General features: G+C 44.6%; 1 protein-coding gene across 2 annotated transcripts in view; it reads right to left on the reverse strand.

The window, feature by feature from the left end:
* Positions 1 to 19,670, reverse strand: part of ADGRD1 (adhesion G protein-coupled receptor D1) — a 262,582-nt gene that overhangs the window by 61,184 nt on the left and 181,728 nt on the right. For both annotated transcript variants that reach the window (XM_081893300.1, XM_081893301.1), the window contains one exon: positions 2,639 to 2,702. In XM_081893300.1, coding sequence (XP_081749426.1) covers positions 2,639 to 2,702 — 64 coding nt within the window. The remainder of the gene's footprint in view (positions 1 to 2,638; positions 2,703 to 19,670) is intronic.

The following is a 19,670-nucleotide window of genomic DNA, read 5'->3' on the forward strand; positions in this document are numbered from 1 at the left end:
GTATAAATAATTATTATTATTATTATTATTATTATTATTATTATTATTATTATTAAAGCTACTAGCAACCTGCTTATGCAACAACATCCCGCTGGTACAAAACATTTCACCAGGGGACAAGTATACTGCAAAGTGACTTTTGCTACACTGGATGCAACTCCAGGTTCTTATTGTTCAGGGCCAGCCACATCTTGAGCCATACTGAGCCACTTGAGTCTGGTGGTGGAACCTGGGTGACAGAATGTACTCCCTGCCTCCAGGTACCTGTTAAGCCAGGCACAGGCAAACTCTGTCCCTCCAGATGTTTGGGACTACAATTCCCATCACCCCTAGCTAATAGGACCAGTGGTCAGGGATGATGGGAACTGTAGTCCAAACATCTGGAGGGCCAGGGTTTGCCTATGCCTGTGTTAAGCCATAGGAACAGGGTTACTAGGGGGTAGACCTATTGATTTCCCCTTCCTGCACAGCAGTTTGGGGTGGGCTTTCACTCAGACAGATACATCACAGGTGGGAAGCAGCAACTGCCTCTATTGACATGTCTCCAGGTGGTGGTGCTGGGGCAAATATACAGAAACACATGCAATTTGTCATTTGTTTGGCAGCTGAACTGGATAACATGCCATTCATCAAAGAACAACTTGCTGTGAGCATTACTTTTTCAAAGAGCAAAGGGAGGGGGTGGGGAGTAATCCAGATTCTCTCTTCCAGCTGTCAGCAAAGAAGAGGAGGCAGTATATGACTTATTTATAATACTTTCAGATGTAGATAGAGACAGGGAGGAGAAATTCTGTTCAATTCACATTTTAATGCAAATGTATCTAATTCACATTTGTGAATCAAAACACAACTATTCCCCCACCACCACCCAAACATTGCTCTTTTGCTCTTTTCCATATGTTGCAATGCAGTTGTCCAATCGAAAAGAAGTCTCCAGAAAAGTGTGCAAAAAATGCATACATTGGTGAAAATAAAATACAATAAAGTAAAGTACAAATGCATTATGTTAGGGAAATTTGTTTGCATAATGTGTCTATTAAGCAAAGTTGCTAAGCAATCTCCCTTTTAAAAATGCATTATTGTATGCTGTTTTCACTAATATAGTCGGTTTTATGCATAATTTATCCTAGTATGTGCATTGTTTACACATTACTTGGCTGGAGAACTGGGCTACAAAATTCAGAGAAGTGTGAGTGTAGAAAAATGATTGTGTTTCAGCTTGCTCGTTGTTCTGAAAGGTACAAATTAGGTAGGTTCATCTGTAAATGTGAACTGAAATAAATTTCTCCTCCAGTGGGTCTGAGACCCTTCTTATTCCCTTCTCTCTTTTTGTCTTTGTCCTTCAAGTGGAGAGAGAGAAAGAGGCTTCTCTCTTTTTTCATGGGATGGAGTCAGTGGCGTAGCGTGGGGGGTGCAGGGGGGGCCGGGCGCACCGGGCGCAACATCTGGGGGTTAGGGTTAGGGGGCGCAAATCCACGGAATGCCGCAGAATGCCGCAGCAAGACTCCTTACAGGGTCCGGGCCACATGATCACATTCACCCGGTGCTATGCCAGCTGCACTGGCTCCTGGTGGAGTACAGGATCAGGTTTAAGGTGCTGGTTTTAACCTTTAAAGCCCTATACGGCCTAGGACCCTCGTACCTACGGGACCACCTCTCCTGATATGTCCCACAAAGGACCTTACGGTCTTCAAATATAAACATCTTGGAGATCCCGGGCCACAGGGAGGTTAGACTGGCCTCGACCAGAGTCAGGACTTTTTCGGCCATGGCCCCGATCTGGTGGAACGCTCTGTCACAAGACACTAGGGCCCTGCGGGACTTTACATCTTTCCGCAGAGCCTGCAAGACAGAGCTGTTCCGCCAGACCTTTGGCCGAGGCACAGTCTGACCCCCTTTCTCCTTCTGTAATCCTTATAGAACTCTAACCCAATGGTCACCATTAATTTGATTCTGAATTGATTTTAGAATGTATTTTAATTAATTGACTGTGTGATTTTAGGTACACTGTGCTATTTTTACCTGTTGTTAGCCGCTCTGAGCCCGGCATTGGCTGGGGAGGACGGAATACAAATAAATTGTTGTTGTTGTTGTTGTTGTTGTTATGGTGTTGGCAAAACAAAGACATTAGATAGATTTGGGAAGGAAGGCCTGTCAATGGCAAGCAGACATGATATGGCTCTATACTACCTCTAGGATCAGAGGCAGCAAGGGCTGTTCACCTTCATGTCCTACTTACGGTGTCCTGTAGGCACCTCTAGTTGACCACTGTCACAAAGAGGGCGCTACTTGATAGGTCTTTGGTCTGGTGCAGCAGGGCTCCTCCCCAACCAATTGTTTGAACTTGGTTTGCATCAATCCTCCCATCAGTTACATTTCAAAATGGAATGGATATGCTTGACTATGGACATTTCTAGGGTAGAATCAGGAACCCTCAAATCTGTGTATTACTGCTCCATGGGGATAGTTGGAATGCTTCCTAGATAGGAAAGGATACGTGGACTACTCCATTCAGGAAGGAGCTTACTGTTCAGGCTGAGAAATTGCCTGAGCAATGGTGGTGTGAAACAGCTGGGCAAGTTGTCCAATGCCCACCCACTGTTGGATCCAAACAGTTCTTCTATGTTTCAGAACTTACTTGTCTTCTCCATAGCTTTCCACAGCTGACGTTACCGAGATGACGCAGAGCAGAAGTGGACAACCTGCAAAATTCAAAAGGTGAAGGAGAAGAAAAAAATTGTTAGACCAATTTATTCATGTATGCAACTACAGCAGCAAGAATGTTACTTGCCCCAAAGTGGAAAGAAACAGAAGTCTCAGTAAAGGAAGAAAGGATACAAAAATTGTTGGACTATTCAGAAATGGCGAAACTTACCAGAAAAATAAGAAATCAAGGTAAACTTTTTATAAAAGAATGGAAATGGTTTATTGAATATTTACAGATAAATTGTAAACAGATAAAAACATTAGCAGGATTATTGTAATAATCTGCAGTCTTATAAGAGTATATATTTACAGTAGATAATTAAATGAGTAACTCAAATGAATTTAGATATGCAGAAGATACTTAAAAATAGATTTAAGGAACCGCAGAAAGAGGGGGAAGGAAGTCAAATTTTGAAATGTGAAATTGATTGTAAAACTAATGAAATGTACAAATTTGAAAAGTATAAATAAAAAACTAAAAGAAAAGAAAGGAATTTGTTAGACCACTCTTTCTTCTTACTGAAGAAGAAAACAACAACAGAATAGACTTGCTTCCTCTAATTCCTTTCTGTCACAAGCAGGCTTACATGACCCATGTCAGTACAAAGTCTATCAAATCTATCTATCATCTATCTATCTATCTATCTATCTATCTATCTATCTATCTATCATCTATCTATCTATCTATCTATCTATCTATCTAATCTATCTATCATCTATCTATCATCTATCTATCTATCATCTATCTATATCTATCTATCTATCTATCTATCTATCTATCTATCTATCATCTATTATACCCTGCCTTTTTCCCTGACAGGGACTCAAGACAGCTTACAGATAAAAAGAACAGCTAAAACATAGGGGGGAATTAATTAAAAACAATTAAACACTGATAGAATCAAAACTATATATATATATATATATATATAGGCATAAAAATCTATGAAGTCCATACAACTAATTACAATATAAATAGCACTGCATCAGTCCTTTTATAAAGGGATAAGATCCAGAGGTGGCTGGTGCCCATTGGGACTGGTGGGGTGGAAAGCAGGGAGCCCCACCTGCAGATGGGGCCGCAGACAGGCAGACAACCGATTCTGTCTTTCTCCCCATCTTCCGAGTTCTACAATCACAGCACTGGCACTAAGGAGGAGGAAGCCGATGGGAAGTTGCCACCAAATGAAATGGTTGAAAGTCAGAAAACAAGCAGATGAGGGCTGGTTGAGGGTAGACTGAGGTTGGTGGAGCAGTGCCCCATTTGCCCTATTCAGTGGCCCCCTTCTGAAGTTCATTTTATTTTGTTATTATATTCTAATCCCACTTTTTCTCCAAGGAGTCAAGGTTGCATACACCCTTCTCCCCCCTCTCCATTTTATCTTCACAAGAAGCTTGTGGAGTAGGTTGGGCTGAGGGACAGTGACTGGCCCAAGGTCACCCAGTGAGCTTCATGACTGAATGGTCTCAAAGGTTCTACTCCAACACTCTAACCACAACTGCTGGGGAAGGTTAGTGGCTAAGGCTGAAATCTTATACACATTTACATGGGAGTAAGTCTCATTGAAAGGGATGTGGGTGGCGCTGTGGTCTTATTGTGAGCCTAGGGCTTGCCGATTGGAAGGTCAGCAGGTCGAATCCCCACAACAGGGTGAGCTCCCCTTGTTTCGTCCCATCTCCTGCCAACCTACCAGTTCAAAAGCACATCAAAGTGCAAGTAGATAAATAGGTACCAGACCGGTGGGAAGGTAAAAAGCGTTTCCGTGCGCTGCTCTGGTTCGCCAGAAGTGGCTTAGTCATGCTGGCCACATGACCCAGAAGCTGTACGCCGGCTCCCTCGGCCAATAAAGCGAGATGAGCACCACAACCCCAGAGTCGTCCGTGACTGGATCTAATGGTCAGGGGTCCCTTTACCTTTAAGTCTCATTGAACTGAATGGGATTCATGTCTGCATAAAAGAAGATCCTCAGTAAAGTGTGGAGAATTCAGTTGCAGAGATATAAGAGTACACAATCTGAAACTCACAATCTGAAACTCTGAAACTCACAGGGATTTTTGGAAGCAAAGGAAGTCTAGAACTCAACATAAAAGTAGAGATGGAAGGAGTGGACACACCCTGCTAGTCTTATATTTGGGTTTAGCTTTTTGTTTTGTTTTTCTGAAGGGGAGATTAAGAACTTTTTTGCAATTATGAATATATATATATATATATATATATATATATATATATATATATATTCCATCCAAGTACCAAGCATAAAATCTGCAATGATACCTCTGGAATCCAAATGTAGCACCTGATATCCTGCCCTTCTGACTGTTCATTTTTCTTCTATTCATTGTTAGTGGATAATGCTAATAGATAAAATGACACACATATTTTACCAGGGTTTGAATAATTCGGAACCGCATTATTGTATAAATAAGTAAGAGAGAGAGAGAGAAAGAAATCATTAACATTTCTTTTTAAATAATCAGAATGCAAATTTTAAAACTAGCTGCAACAATTTTGAGGCAGTATAATAATGTTACAAAAATGCTTTGGGAAAGTGAATGTTAAGGGAGCTTGAATGAATTATAGCATTTTGAATATAATCTTCTTATATTTCCTAATATGATTTCTATGTATTCATTCTTGAAGGCACGTTTCCTCTCCAAAAGAGCTTATACCCCAAATACAACTAGATCTTCTAAACAATAAACAAAAAAAGCCTTTCAGTACTTCTGACAGCAATAGTCTTCTGCAAGAATCCTCTATTTTCGCAAGCCTGTTTAGCAGCAATGAAAAGAGGTCCCTACTTTCATTATTTGGGGTGGGGGAGCTTTGACTTAACCTCGGCCCTCCCGATGTTTTTGGCCTACAACTCCCATGATCCCTAGCTAGCAGGACCAGTGGTCAGGGATGATGGGAATTGTAGTCTCAAAACATCTGGATGGCCGAGGTGGAGGAAGCCTGACTTAGATGAAGTGACTTCAATGGCAGCTGTACTTCCCAGTTCCTCAACAGCCCAATGTGCAACCACAGGTGGAGGAAGAGTAGTGTGGGAGGGAGTGCACCGCCCCTGGCAACGCAATCCCAGTGGGGTGCCATCGTGGCTGCCCCCCTGCCCGCGCTGGGTGGCACACCCCCAGGACACGTGCCATGCCCCTGTGGGCGGAGCACCATGCCCCCAGGATGCGTGCCACCCCCACCTGCTCTCTGCCACTGCATGCAATATATATTTCCTCCGCTCACCCATGCAGAGGGAGGGCAATGTGATGCAAGAAGCACTGCCTTCACTTTTAATTGACTTCATTTGCCTTCAGTGCTACCAGCAGAAAAAATCTGATTGGCTGTTTGGCACTGTGAAATCATGTTCACAGCTTTCTGGCCAATTAGATGAGACCACATTGTGGAGAAAGAAGCAGCTCTGGGGGAAGAAATATATATATTCCTGAAGTGGCTGCTTAGAGAAACAATGGTGTGTTACTGGCCCCTTGGCTCCATTAGGCAACCCCAGATGCAAGAGGACGAGGAGGAGGAGGAGGAGGAGGTAGAGGGAGGGAGGAAGGAACTGGATGGTGGGTACTCAGGGATGGAGGAGATAGAGCCTCCCCAGGGCCAGATTTAGATTTAGGCCCTCAGCCACTGAAGGTAATGGGGCCCCTTATATGTCCAGCTGTCCTTTGTCAACAAAAAATGTCGCTGTTTTTTGTGTTGAATATATGATATATGGTAATTCATGGACATAGTGGGTATCTAAAGGACGTGGGTGGCGCTGTGGTCTAAACCACAGAGCCTATGGCCTGCCAATCAGAAGGTTGGTGGTTCGAATCCCTGTGACGGGATTCAAAAGCACGTCAAAGTGCAAGCAGATAAATAGGTACCACTCTGGCGGGAAAGTAAACGGCGTTTCCGTGTGCTGCTCTAGTTCACCAGAAGCGGCTTAGTCATACTGACCACATGACCCGGAAGCTGTACGCCAGCTCCCTTGGCCAATAAAGCGAGATGAGCGCTTCAACCCCAGAGTCTTCTGCGACTGGACCTAACGGTCAGGGGTCCCTTTACCTTAATAGGTATCTAAAGCAATTAGCACATAACAAAATATGTATTTTATCTAAGTAATTGTTGAACTGAAATACAATTAAGAAGAAGTATATTAATAGTGAAATACAATTAAGAGGAAATATATTTTTGGAGGGCCCCCAAGAGAGTGGAGCCCTAAGCTTTAGCTTGTTTAGCTTATACTTAAATCTGGCCCTGATCCTCCCCTTTAAATGTGAGGAAGGAGATCTGTCTCCAGAACCCTCCTGCAGAGGCCATGGACTCATCACAGGGAGAGCAGGACTTCAACCAGCTAGAGGGAGGGGCTGAACAGGAGAAGCTGGTCGTGGAGCAGCAGGAGGACTTAAGAACATAAGAAGAGCCTGCTGGATCAGGTGATGGTCCACCTAGTCAAGTATCCTGTTTGCACAATGGCCAACCAGATGCCTGTGGGAAGCCAGCAAGCTGGATTTAAGCACAAGAGGACTTTTCCCTGCTATGGTTTTCCAGCAACTGGCATTCGGAAGCAGTCTTGCTTCCAACTGTGGAGGCAGAGGACAGCCATCATGAGTAATGGCAGTGACAGTCGTGTCTCTGAGAACCAGGTGCACCAGTCCTAGCACCAGCATGTGTGTTTGGCCACAGAAAGCCACTCCCGACATAAGGAGGGGGTGGAGTTGCGGGCTCACACCCCCAACATCTGCGCGGGGCTGGCTTCAACCTCGTGCAACCTGGGGAATCGGCTGGCCGCGGGGGGGGGGGGTGGCCTGGGTCATTTAAGGCCGGCACGGCCCCGGGATCTCCCCTTTACATCCTCGCCCCAGCTGCGGTTTGTCTCTCTTTTCTCCTGGTTTTCTTTGCTGTTTTGTTGCTGCTGGTGGTTATTTTCTCTTGTATTTTGCAGGTTTCCTTCCTTGTTCCTGGTTATTATTATGCTGATGAGATGGGGGGAGGAGCACCATCACCTCCCCCAAATATTTAATGGTAGTCCAGTAAAGGATTCCGGGGGGCAATGCCTCGTCCGAAACCTATGGAAGCTAGGGCCTAAAGCGTGCCCCCGAGCAGTGACCCCTCGGGGAGTACCTAGGGATGTGCATCTCAGGGGCTCCCCCTGCTGGTGTTAACCCTTTCCAGTTCTCATGCCGGATAGTCTGATAGGACCAATGCCTAAAGCCAATACCGCTCTTACCTGTAACCAATAAAGTTGTGGCCATTTTTCGCCCATTAACCTAAAATTACGGTGTCCTATGTCTTCATTTATTCCAACTGGTGGGGAGGCGGTAATCACCACGCAAGACTCATAGAGCGAGAGAGTCCCATACGTAAGCTCGCCCCACCTCATCTTTAAAAGTTTGATCGTAGGGGTATATCTGTTAGAATTCCTGCTCCATGATTGTAGTCATGGGATTGTTGTCTTTCACATGACGGTATACGTTTTGACTCCACAGAGTGGGAAGTGACGGAGACAGGATGTTTGTTTTTCTGTGTTCCGTGAAGTAGGACTATTGCCCTTTGTTCTTTTCTCTTTGCTGTCTGATGCTAGAGAGAGGGGGAGCCATGTTGCAGTGCTCTGTGTGTGTTTATATGTAAATAAAGTAGATTAGCCAAAATGCTGAGTTGCTGAGGTCTGTCACGAAAAGCTGCGAAGACTCAGAGGATCCCTAAGTGTGCTGGTGTCGGATGGCATCGGTCGCTGTGATGTTCGGGCTGAAGAAAGCTTTTGATGCTCCCGAATGATCGACCAGGAGGGAGAGAACATGCCAGTCAGGCATGTGTCTCTGCCAGGGTCCTACTCGAGTGTAGGCTGAACTCCTGACAGTATCAACTGTTGCAACATCATCTTGCTTTGCTTTCAGTTATGAACCTCTTCTCTTGCTTGTGTACCTTAGAATCTTGCCTTCTGAACCTGACGCCCGCTGATGAAATTGTACCGCTTTTGGCATGAAGAAAGATCTCACCCTTGCTTGCAAGTAGGAGTTGCTGTCATGTTTAGGGGATGGGAGCCTGACAAATAAACAGCAAACCAATGGATCGGCCTCAGCGCCTTTAACAGAGTCCCCTTTTTGACACCCGAAATGCTCACTTGCAAACGTTCAGCACAGCCATAATGATTACTTTCTAGGACAGCTATATTATGTTAACTGACCCTTGTGAAGGAAGAGGGTAAACTTGCTGATGGCCAGGAGTTGCAATTTGTCCAGAAAACCTGATCAATAAACGTGGCCCTGAACCGCGGTTATTAAAAGGTGATCACTGGCCTTGCTGCTGTAGATAACAATATTCTGTATCTTTGATCCAGCTTCCCAGAAAGAAAAGAAAAATCTAATCTCTCTTGGTTCTGCTCTCAGCACTGCCTCCCAGGAAAAGCAATATCACCCTCATCTCCTTTAATAACACTCCAGAGTCAATGGCTCCCAATCCAAGCCGCTAAAAATAGCTTCCAAAATAGAAAGTACAACGAAGTCTCCCTGGAGATAATATGATCGGCACAGTTACCGCATAAAAATGTCACCAGCCAGTTACTCTCTCTTGAGAGCTACCAAAAGGGGGCGGGGGAAGGGAGAGTGTTGTGCATAAAAGCTATTGAGTTTTAAGATCCCATCCTACTGTTCTAGTAGGGGTGATTTGCTCTAATGAATGGCAACCGATAACCCTAAAAGAGGGAGAATGAAACTGCATGTTTTCGGGGAAGGATAATCATGTTGCAGTGCATGTTGGGAGAAAAGGTTTGCTTTCACAAGGCTGCATAGGTCCCAGGGCTGAATAGAATAGAATAGGTCTGTGAAGTTCATCTTGTTCAACCCCCTGAAACACAGGAATGTTCTAGCTCAACGTGGTGCTCAAACACATGACCCTGTGATTAAGATCCATGTGTTTATGCCGGAGAACATGAGAAGTAGATTTTACACGTTTGCTAACTTTACTTATATAGGTCTATGTTCCCAGGGTCTCTAACATGGGGGGACGGGGACATTATTTTATCCCAAGGGCCACATTTCCTTCTGTGCCATATTCTGGGGTCCACACGCCAGTGGTGGGCAGCGCTAGAGGCAAAAGTGAGTAGAACAAGAGATGCACATTTTACCTTTATACATTAGGCTATTTTCCACACACATCCTTCTCCGCTCTCCATCCAGGGAAGCAAGAGGCTTCGCCAGAGTTCAACGATACATTCCAGTCAGGCAAAGGCATCTCAGGAGGATGCAAATGCAAGGCCCTGTGAGTCTTCTGTGCCCAAACACACATGGTGGTGCTTGGGCTGGTGCCGAAGACTCAAGGTGGGACTCAGGAGAGAGTGCAGCCTGGAGAGAGGCCCGGGGGCCATATGAGAGGCCCCCGAGCCCAGTGCTTTTTTCTGAGGGTATTCAAGGGTACACAGCACCAGTACCTTCCACCCTCCATGTTAAAAGTGTGGTCTCACTGTAACAACTTAATGCTGAGTACCAACAGCTTTCCCCCCTAAATAAAAGCACTGTCTAAACCTGATGTTCCCTAAAGTTCCCAAATTGGAGTCAATTTGATTCCACCCCCCTTTCTTTTTTCCTTTCTCCTCCTGTGATGAGGCTGCATTTTTTATGGTTTAATGGTTTAATGTTGTATTTTAATCTTGTTTTTAAGTTGTATTCATTCAACTTGTTTTTATTATTGGTTGTTAGCCGCCCTGAGCCCGGCCTTGGCTGGGGAGGCTGGGGTATAAATAAAATTTATTATTATTCTTTATTATTATTCCAGACAAGAAAGCTGTATTGCACTCCCATCCCTATTACAGTAATGGAAAAAATACTTTCATGGTCTACACCTTTTAAAATATGCCCAAAAGATGGCAGGGCAGACTTCCGGCCGATTTTGACTGGCAAATAATTGCACAGGGCCTGAGTGACAGGCAAGCAAACAAACAGGTTGAAGAGGAGTAGTAGGTCCAGGGGGGCTCTTGTTAGACACACACACACACACACACACACACACTGGGGTGTAGGTCCTCAGTAGATGCCCATGCATGCCAATCCATGTTGCCAACCTTCCGGTGGCCCCAGCCCAAGGGCCAACAGTTGCTGTAGCTTCGTGGTAGGTCAACTACTTTGAATGCAGAAGGTAGCAGTTTCAATCCCTGCCATCGCCAGCTAGGGCTGGGGAAAATTCTCTCCCTAAAAACCATGGAGAGCCACTGCCAGTCAGTGTAAACAATACTGAGCTAGGTAGAGTAATGGTCTGGGTCACAGAGTAATAAAGGTAAAGGTCCAGACGTGACCGACTCTGGGGTTGCAGCGCTCATCTCGATTTATTGGCTGAGGGAGCCAGCATACAGCTTCCGGGTCATGTGGCCAGCATGACTAAGCCGCTTCTGGCGAACCAGAGTAGCACACGGAAACGCCGTTTGCCTACCCGCTGGAGTGGTACCTATTTATCTACTTGCACTTTGACGTGCTTTCAAACTGCTAGATTGGCAGGAGCAGGGACCGAGCAACGGTAGCTCACCCCATCACAGGGATTTGAACCGCTGACTTTCTGATTGGCAAGTCCTAAGCTCTGTGGTTTAACCCACAGCGCCACATAGAATCATGGGAATATAGAGTTGGAAGGGACCTCTGAGGATCATCTAATCTGACTCCCTATAAGGCAGTTTCCTGTGTTGTACTCCCCTCCCTTTCTCTGAGACAGAACTACATGTTAAGTATCAGAAAGCTGTCCCCTGGCTGTAGGTGGGGAGGGGGCACAATTTTGGCCCATCGCTACCCAAAGGATAAATGTTGCTGTTTCCTCTGTCTCATCAAGAAACTTTCTGTCTTTGGTAGGAGGTTCTCTCTTTGTCCTTCTTCGAAGTGGAAACATCAAATATCTGTGCAATCTGCTCTGCGCTTTGAGGGACGAAGTGGGTTTAAATTGGGGAGGGGAAATAATAAACAAATGTGCAGGGAAATATCAATGCTGAAACATTCATTCTGCAGAAACATTTCAGACAAGTCTGTTTAGGTGGTATATAGCCTTAACCTGCTTGATTTACCCAGAGCATATTTGAGATGTCCCCAGGATTTAACTTGATTATTTATCAGCTTAAAACTGCACTGGAGAAGAAAATTAAATAGAGAGCTCCCTGGCAAGATAATAAAACTTATGCAGATGAAATGCCAGGCAGTCATCTGGATAACAAGAAGAACTAATTCCATGAATGTAAAATGGTCTGCAGATCACCCTGCTCAGTTCTCGTCTTCTTGGTTTTAATGGAATATTAGAAGATAAATTGGCAAAATTCCAGTGGTGTTTGGTAAGCTGCGGTGGCCAAACAACTGGCGTTCATTACTCTGAAATAAACAGATTGACTCACTAAGAACCAACCATTTGAGACACCAGAAAGGGAAGAAATCAAATTCACTTAGGGCCATAATGCTGGGTTTTCTTTGATAAATCCACCTACAGACAATGTAACTGTTAGGCTTCTGTTTGTGCCACTGTGCAGTTTCTGGAGTCACAAGACTCTGTTTACATTCCAGACTGTTTGAAGTCTCACAGGAGATGGATGTTGATGTTACTGGTTTCCTATTTCTTTGTCCCAGTTGGTTCTCTGACTTCATAGAGAGAAGATGTATATTCTTTTCTGTCTGCATAATTAGAAATAAAACATAGCAATGTAGCTCATATCTCTCATCCTTCTGCTGCTGTTTGTATACTCTGTGGAATGAGATCGTGCCTGGAGCCTCACCAAAGACTTAGGTCATTAATCACCGTCCAAGGAGATTCCAAAGACTTGACCGGTGGAGGAGTAGCTCGGTCATACGGAGTTCCGACAGTAACACCTGGCACAAAGGTGCTCATGCATTTCAGCACCTGCTTGGGCATCTTGTGGTTGCTGGCAAGCTGTGAGATTTGGACGATCTTATGGCACAGCAAGTTGAGATAAGCACATTAAGGCCTCATAGACACAAACAAGCATTATTAACCAGGGCTGAAACAGAACCACTCGTGAAGTTTGCGTTCTGGAAGCATAGCCATGTTGATTCTTCAGCACTCCGCTTGCTGCAGAATATTTATTTTCTTATATCTCATTAGGAGGAACTTTTACATAATACCTGCACACATTTTTAAGAACCCGATGGTTTAGTGTGGCAGTACAGGCAATTAGAAACTCCCTGCCTAGTGGTATCAGGCAGGAGCCTTCGCTGTACTCTGCTTGGTGCCTGCTGAAGACATTCTTTTTAAAGATTTTTTTTCCATTAAGTTTTCAAAAGTTTTACATATATACTTCAATACATAGATTTGTCTTTTTTCGACTTCCCATCCCATTTTCCATGGCGTCTTAGTTTCTTCCCCATTGCTGCACAATGCCTTCTTTTTCTTACAACATCACTTCAATACTGTATTCTCTCATTCCTTTTGTTGATCATATCTCGAATCCTGCTCGCAAGTTCATCAAGCTATAGTATTTTCCTAAATAGTCCAAAAAGGGCTTCCAATCTTCCACCAAACAATCATCATTCGAGTCTCTTATTTTGACTGTTCACTTTGCCATTTCTTCATACCATGGGTAGGCAAGCTAAGGCCCGGGGTCCGGATCCAGCCCAATTGCCTTCTAAATCTGGCCTACAGACGGTCCAGGAATCAAATGCAAATGCAAAAAAAAATTACACAACTTGATTGGTGTAATTGGTGATGGCAGCGATCATGCTCTCTCTTTGCTTACAGTGGGACCTCGGGTTACATACGCTTCATGTTACATACGCTTCAGGTTACAGACTCCGCTAACCCAGAAATAGTACCTCAGGTTAAGAACTTTGCTTCAAGATGAGAACAGAAATCGTGCTCTGGTGGCACGGCAGCAGTGGAAGGCCCCATTAGCTAAAGTGGTATCTCAGGTTAAGAACCGTTTCAGGTTAAGAACAGACCTCCAGAACAAATTAAGTTCATAACCAGAGATACCACTGTGTGTGTGTGTGTAAAATAACAATGAACAGCTGCTAGTTGTGTAGTATGTAGGAAGTGTGGCTTCCCACACTTGTGCTAATGCCCAGCTATGGACATTGCAGCGTTTTCAGGAACTGCTTCCCCCTATGAAGGCTGAAGACGGCGGATGGCCAGGGAGCCCATTTGCAGAAAGGACACCCACAAATCCCCTCACCCTCCTTGAATGAAAGGCAAGTGAAAAACCATCAAGAACAAAAAAACCACATCCCACCCATGACTCCCTGAATTCCCCCCCCCTTAGATAATATATTTGAATACAGTTTATTTTCTCAATATTTGATGGAGAATATTAAGGGAGGGGAGAATGAAGCTTTCTTTCTTTTCTTTCTTTTTGACACAACACAAATAAAAACCAAAATATGCTTAAGCCCTATGATTTGCAAGGTTCTTTTTCTCTCTTTCTTGGGCATGCACTTGGAAAAGGTTTCTCCTGCTTCTAGAAAACAGTATAGTCCAAAAGGATATTCACTTCCAGTTTTCTGGGGAGGAATTCATCTTGCCAAATTGATTGTTTTTTCATAGCCTCTAGGAAAGGAGGCCAGGAACTTCCTCTAGCATAACAGCAAAGAAGCAATTGCCAAGTGGCAAAATCTATCTTTCCAAGAGTTCAGAGCCCAGACTCCCACCAGTTCCTCCAAGCTGAAATCCCAAAGGAAAGCAAGCAAATAAATAAACCAAAATGGCCTAGAAGGCAGCAGAGAGGTTAAGTGAAAAAGTCCAGCAGAAACCATTTTTCATATGACAAACCATCTTATTAAGCAGGAGAAGGAGGAAGAAGAAGAGAAGAAGAAGAGTTTGGATTTGATATCCTGCTTTATCACTACCCTAAGGAGTCTCAAAGCGTCTAACAATCTCCTTTCCCTTCCTCCCCCACAACAAACACTCTGTGAGGTGAGTGAGGCTGAGAGACTTCAGAGAAGTGTAACTAGCCCAAGGTCACCCAGCAGCTGCATGTGGAGGAGTGGGGAATCGAACCCGGTTCACCAGATTACGAGTCCACCACTCTTAACCACTACACCACATAGAATCATAGAATTGTAGAGTTGGAAGAGACTCCAAGGGTCATCTAGTCCAACCCCCTGCAATGCAGGAATCTGAGCTAAAGCATCCATGACAGATGGCCATCCAACCTCTGCTTAAAAACCTCCTTCTGAGGTCTACCACCTTCTGAGGAAGTCCCTTCCACTGTCCAACAGCTTTTACTGTCAGAAAGTTATTTCTGGTGTTGATTCAGAATCTCTCATCTTATAACTTGAAACATTGGCTCAGGTGCTTCCATCCTGAGCAGGAGAAAACAAGCTTGCTCCATTTCCCACATGTCACATGAAAGATGGAGCAAGCTTGTTTTCTCCTGCTCAGGAGAGTAGGGCCCAAACCAATGGTGAACCGCAATGTTTTTTAAAAAAATGTGATGTGCCACTTAAGCCTCTCCTCCTTCCAGATGGGAGGGGTTGTGACCAGGAGACGATTCCCTCACCTTCGCTGGCACGCCACGCCCCCCCCAGCTGGGCACCCAATCGGGTGCCACCGGGGAGGCGTGGTTTAGCTGCTCAAATGCGGCCGCTCCAGCTTTCCCCGCCATTCGCTCCCAATCTACCGCAAGTCACCCACCCACCACTCCCTCTAGGGCGTAGCTTCTCTCTTGGCCTTGCTATGGACCCATGGTTGGTCGCCCTGGTTGACCAGGGGGCCTGGTAGGAGTTTTTTCCAATTGGCAAATTGGCACCAGCCTCTTGGTTTTTCTTCTCTTACCTCGTAGCAATTGTCACAACTTTCTTGGTATTTGGCGGTTAGGCATTGGAATGTGTTGTTGGTATATGGAAGGGCAAGGTGTGGCCATCGCCTACCCCTTCACTTTTGGGTATTCCATTAAAGGAATCCGGCAGTCGTGGATCCTGTCCGATGCCCGGTGTGGCGGGGGGCCATGGCACGACCCTCGGCGACATCAGGGGAGAGCTTATAGTTATATTGGCATCAACAGGCTCCCCCTCCTGGTAGTTAACCCCTCAACAGACTCACCCCTCTCCGAGTGGGTGGAGTCAAATATCCGTTGGTCCAATGCCTAAGCCAATACCTTCTCACATGCTGTAATCAATAAAGTTGTGGCCTTTTCTTGCCCATTAACCTAATATACTGTGTCCACGTGTCTTCATTACCCAAGCGGGGATCGGGTCCTCAAATCACAAATGTGATTTAAAATGTGATGTGCCACTTTATCTACTGTTCTGAATCACTTAGGCAACAGGGCAATTTCCTGACAAATCTCCAAAGAATTCTATAAGGGGAAGGCGCTTTATTTTCCCCTCTCCACCCCCTTCCTGACAACAGGAAGCCTCCATAAGCAAAGGCTCACAGTTCTGTGCACTTGGCAGAATGAACGCAAGCGGGAGATTTTGGATGAGCAGGAACATTTGGTGCACTGCCTCTCTGATTACTGCCGAATTTGTTTTACTAAACTAATTTCTCCTACGCCATCCAAGCAGATGCTGAGGTTTAAGCCAACAAATCCCTTGCTTGCAATAACACCCCTCCTCCCACCCCTTTGATCCTGCATCTATTCTCCAATGCCCGCTAAGGGCAGATGCACAGTAGGGTTAAGCTGGATGTTTTCCAATAAACATTTCCAGAGCTCTTGGGAGAGGATAAAGAGTTTCTTGACCCCACCAAAGCTTACTATTCTCACTGATGATCACAGGCTGCAGCTTCATTTTTATTTTTAATGGTCTTCTTTTTTACAGTGACATCGTGATGCAGCCAAATAACATGGCTGCATTGAGATGTCACTGAGGGCATGCAAGGCTAAAAGTGCTTCAGAGTAAAGGCAAGGTCTATCCAAGAAGTATTGCCCTCACTCTAAATTGCCTCGGCGATGAAATACAAAAAATATAGATATATATAAAAGATAAATGTTCATAACTGCATATATAAACCGCATGTCTGAAACCCCACAGAAAAAGTCCTGAAACCATTTTGTCCCTCCCAAATTGACCTCAAATATTTCTCTGCAAGGTCAAAGGAAAATGGAAAAGCCTCCCCATTGTCTTTTCGGTCACAAATCCTGTCTTAAGGGTATGTCTGTGTATGAATAGGGTGAGCTTGTGACCTGACTCAGGAACTAAGTATTTGTCATTACAAAAGACTGGCCAGGCTCCACAGGGTATCCAATCAAGTGACCATTAAAGAGGTAACCTGCCAGACAGGAGATAAACAATGCACTCAGATTTCTGTTGTAGACTGCCTTTTCTGTGATGTAGGTATGATGTTTGGAGGGGGTCTTGGGTTACACCCCTTCTGTGATGTATGTATGATGTATGGAAGGGTGGTCTTGAGCTCCAGGGAAGGCAATTTAAAATGTCTATATAAGGGCAGGCACACCATTGTTCTGGGTCCTCCTCCTTTCTCCTGCATGTGAGGGGAGCACCCTCTTGCAACAGTTCAATAAAGATTAAGCTTACAAACTGCTTTGCTTCTCAATATTCTCTGGTTGGCCTCTTATTTTCTCCGACCAATAGAGAACCTACAAAGGACTCTATAAGGGCTCTTGTGTCCCCCATAAGGAAATAAGGGCAGATTTTTGTTTATTACAGCAATATCATAACCAAATCTGATTGGCTATAGTGGAAACCAGGTTTGTGAGAGCAGAGCATAAACGGCCGAGGTAGATTTTGGGGGTAGTCTGCTTCTTTTCCTGCTCATGGCACCAGTATTTCTGAGATCTGGAAGGCTTCCCAAATGCTTTTTAATTATTTAATTCATTTAAAAAAACTTATATACTGCTTGATTGCAGAAAAGACCTCAAAGTGGTTTACAAAACAACAACAACAATAAAATGATCACTAAAAATTTACAACCATGATTTAAGACATACAGTAAGCTAAGACTGCAGTAACATAGACTAGAACAAGTTGAAATTCCTACAGACTTTCTAAACATCTAGATAAGCTGTTCTAAATGTGAGAGCCTTCAGCAGGTGCCAAAAGTGAAAGCACCTGCCTGATATCAATAGGCAGGGAGTTCCAAAGTGTCTGTGCCGCCACATTAAACAATTCAGTCCTTACAGATGCAGTGCAAATAAAAGGGCCAATTCTGGCAATCAAGGCAGTCAAAAGTGGGCAAATGCAAGGCAATACGATGTCGTTGGTGAACTGGTCCCAAGTTGTTAAAGGCTGTATTTACTAATCATAGCACCTTGAACTCAGCCCAGTAGCAAATCAGCAGGTAATCTTACATACCTCTGAGCACAGATGTTCTATGGGTTTTTCCCCATGTTATTTGTTTGCTCAAAGGAGTCAGATGGGGGGGGGGGACTTTTACAACCCCAGGTCTGTATTCTCTTATGGGGAACCTTCAGGGGAGCCACATGCCAATGTGAGTGAGACCAGAGGCAAAAGTGGGAGGGGCAATGAATGTGACTCTTACCTTTCTACAGCAGGTTACATTCCAGTCTGAAGTTTTTTCTACACACACACACACACACACACCTCCATCCATCAACTGGCTTGCCAGTAGTACATGTGAAAAGGATCTAGGGGTCTTAGTAGACTACAAGCTTAACATGAGTCAACCGTGTGATGCAGCAGCAGAAGACAAAAAATGCTAAGAGGGAGTAAGGTTTCCTTCCTTCCCCCCCCTCTCTCTTTGTGTGTGTGTGTGTGTGTGTGTGTGTCAAGCAACAGAAGCAGCCATTCCTCCATTTAGCGCTCTACCTGAGGATCCTTTGTTATGTTTTTCTACTCAATAACACAACTCTAATGGCAGTAAGTGAGGACGAATTAAAGAACCTCTTAAGGTGAAAGAGGAGAGTGCAAAATATGGTCTGAAGCTCAACAACAACAAAAGTGAAGATCATGGCCACTGGTCCCATCACCTCCTTGCAAATAGAAGGGGAAGAAATGGAAGCAGTGAGAGATTTTACTTTCTTGGACTCCATGATCACTGCAGATGGTGACAGCAGTCATGAAATTAAAAGATGCCTGCTTCTTGGGAGAAAAGCAGTGACAAACCTAGACAGCATCTTAAAAAGCAGAGACATCACCTTGCCGACAGAGGTCCACATAGTTAAAGCTATGGTTTTCCCAGTAATGATGTATGGAAGTGAGAGCTGGACCATAAAGAAGGCTGATCGTCGAAGAATTGATGCTTTTGAATTATGGTGCTGGAGGAGACTCTTGAGAGTCCCATGGACTGCAAGAAGATCAAACCTATCCATTCTGAAGGAAATCAGCCCTGAGTGCTCACTGGAAGGACAGATCCTGAAGCTGAGGCTCCAATTCTTTGGCCACCTCACGAGAAGAGAAGGAGGAGACTCCCTGGAAAAGACCCTGATGTTGGGAAAGATTGAGGGCACAAGGAGAAGGGGACAACAGAGGACGAGATGGTTGGACGGTGTTCTCAAAGCTACTAACATGAGTTTGACCAAATTGCAGGAGACAGTGGAAGACAGGAGTGCCTGGCGTGCTCTGGTCCATGGGGTCACGAAGAGTCGGACATGACTAAACAACTAAACAACAAGAACATTTACCGGCATTTCTTATTGTCACAACAAGGATAATGCATGGCTGCGACCTCAGATTAAGTAAATAAATCATTTTTGAACTTACTTCAGAGTGTGTTCTGTTTCGTTGCATGAGGGTAGAAAGGGAGCCAGCTGCCTCAAGCAGCTGGAACATAATGAATGAAGGTTTAATATCCTATTCCTATGCTTTATTAATAATGATGGGATTTAAACACTCCTACTGAGGCTCTCTGTGTGTAAGCCCTGTGGTTTTAAAACAGGCACCAGCTTGTTTTTTTTCTTTGCTAGTTAATCCACCTGAGGGTGCAATGGAGAAAAGCAGGTGAGAGGCGTAGCCTGGGGTAGGAGCATGACCAAGGGAGTGTTCTAAGAGAAAATCAGAAGTCTGAGGAGCCACATTCAATTCCCCACAGTTTCCCCACCCTTGTTTTAGCACCAAAAGGGCTTCTGGTGCAATTTACAATTATC

The sequence above is a fragment of the Podarcis melisellensis genome (genome assembly GCF_964234715.1).
Source record: "Podarcis melisellensis genome assembly, chromosome: 16".
NCBI classification, from domain to species: Eukaryota; Metazoa; Chordata; class Lepidosauria; order Squamata; family Lacertidae; genus Podarcis; species Podarcis melisellensis.